The 1,871-nt window shown below is 47.1% G+C and overlaps 1 protein-coding gene across 1 annotated transcript; it reads right to left on the bottom strand.

The window, feature by feature from the left end:
• Nucleotides 1-231: 231 nt before the first annotated feature.
• LOC143890995 (uncharacterized) lies at nt 232-1,500 on the bottom strand. The gene has a single exon (XM_077395656.1). The coding sequence runs from the start codon at nt 1,498-1,500 to the stop codon at nt 232-234; it is 1,269 nt and encodes a 422-aa protein (XP_077251771.1).
• Nucleotides 1,501-1,871: the final 371 nt, after the last annotated feature.

Genomic DNA, 1,871 nt, shown 5'->3' with positions numbered 1-1,871 from the left:
GATATGCACTGTGTATACTCTAAAACAAGATGGTACAATACATATGGATGGATCATACACTGGGCAATCTAAACACATTAATTCCCAAAGAAAATACAAAAAAAAAAAAAAAAAAACATAAAAAACTTGCATAAATTATTCTTGTAGGGGATGATCGAAATGCTTTCAAGGAGATGCAAACTGACTATACAACAAAAGATCATTACCCACAAAGAAACGTCACTCAAACACTCATTTTGAGACCAAAAGAATCTCGGGTCTCTTCGGTTTGTTCGAAGGGTTCGCATTCGAAGCTGCATTGGCAGCCGCCGCCGCAGCTTTGGCCGCAATCCTCGCCCTCTTATCGAGCTGTATCAAACTCCGAGTCGCCAATATCGCCTGTGGAATCAAATCATGAAGAGCTCGCGCATATAAATGGCGAACCGCCACAGCCGCCGCATCTCTAACCTCCTGTGGATTCAACGGCGCCAAAAGGCAATGCGCTAGAATTGTCAACACAGGCTGAAACAGCTCCCAAGGGAACGGAATCCTCGCCCCTCTCGAAACCCTACATTCAGAAACCCTAGATTCAAAAACCCTAGATTCTTCACGGCAATGCCCATTTGCACGATTCGGGCTCCTTCTCTCCCCAATTTTCAATCTACCCATCTCTTCCTCCACACCCCCAGTCTTATCCTCATTCCCCTCCAAAACCCTAATCTCCAAATTCGCATTCCCCTCACTCTCCCCATCAATCTCCTTACTACAAGAACAATCCTGCCCAGCCCACGCGGCAGCAAACTCGCAAAGATCAAGCTTAGAATGACTAGGCATAAGAGAAATCTTCTTATAATAACAATCAAGCGTAACAGCAACAATACAACCACGTTTAGTCGATTTAACCGCAATCTGCGGCTCAAGAGGGGCTGAAATCATGCTTACAGATGGGGCCACAGCATGAGAATTGGAGACAAGGGTTTTGTTATATTTAGGAGCATGATAAAGAGAAGGCTGAGAAAGATCGGGAACTGAGATAAGAAGTGGTTTTCCAGCGCGGGTTTTGCACTCAGACGAGTAAATTGCAAGAAGAACGGCTTCGAAACCGGCAAGAGAGGGAGGATTGGGGGAGGAAATGCGAGAGAGGTAGAGGCCAGAGAGGAGGGGGAGGAATGAGAGGACGACGAGACGGAGATCGGGATCGGAGGATTGGAAGGTGTCATAGAGCCAATTGCAGAGGGGATCGGAGCCAGTGCCGGATATTGGGGAAGAGAGGGAGGAGGAGAGGGTTAGATAGGCGGTGGGGCTTTCGAGGAGAGAGCGAGCGGGGCGATCAGAGTCGGCGAGGGAGGAGATGGTGGTGGAAGGGAGGATGGTTGAGAGGGATTGGATGCGGGATCTGGCTTTGGAGATTGATTCCCACCATGATTGCATTGAGTTAGGGTTAAGGTTAGGGTTAGGGTTTGGGGCTGAGGAGGAAGAGGATGGGGAGGAACCTGAAGGGTGAGAGAGTTGGATTTCCATTATGGGTGTTGGTTGGTCAGATGTGGTGGGATTTGTCTGTCTGAATTGGTTTGATTGGGAAGATGGGGAGAGGGATTTTGGGATTTGAGAGGAGAGAGAGGATTAGGGTTTGTGGTTTTTTTGGTAGGATTGTAGGAGACTCCGAGTCTAGGGTTTTTTCACCTGTGTGTAACTGCCCACATTTGGTACGCTTTATTCTTAAAATCTACCTCTACTTTAGGGCGATGGTAAATTCGAACCCATTTACAGAGGTGTGAATTATCCTACAGGGGGTGCGTATTTGTCTTTGCCTAATTTTCTAATTATCAAAGATTCACCGCTAAATTAAAAAGAGGTGCAACTTGGGTCGTGCTTAACCCGATTTTGGCTGG

This window comes from Tasmannia lanceolata, unplaced genomic scaffold, assembly GCF_043159265.1.
Source record: "Tasmannia lanceolata isolate RefF3 unplaced genomic scaffold, GAP_Taslan_0.1 ptg000013l, whole genome shotgun sequence".
NCBI classification, from domain to species: domain Eukaryota; kingdom Viridiplantae; phylum Streptophyta; class Magnoliopsida; order Canellales; family Winteraceae; genus Tasmannia; species Tasmannia lanceolata.
This window is presented reverse-complemented; position numbering and strand designations above follow the sequence as displayed.

Coding starts and splice junctions, on each gene's coding strand:
- LOC143890995 (XM_077395656.1), bottom strand. CDS start 1,500: ATGGAAATCCAACTCTCTCACCCTTCAGGTTCCTCCCCATCCTCTTCC.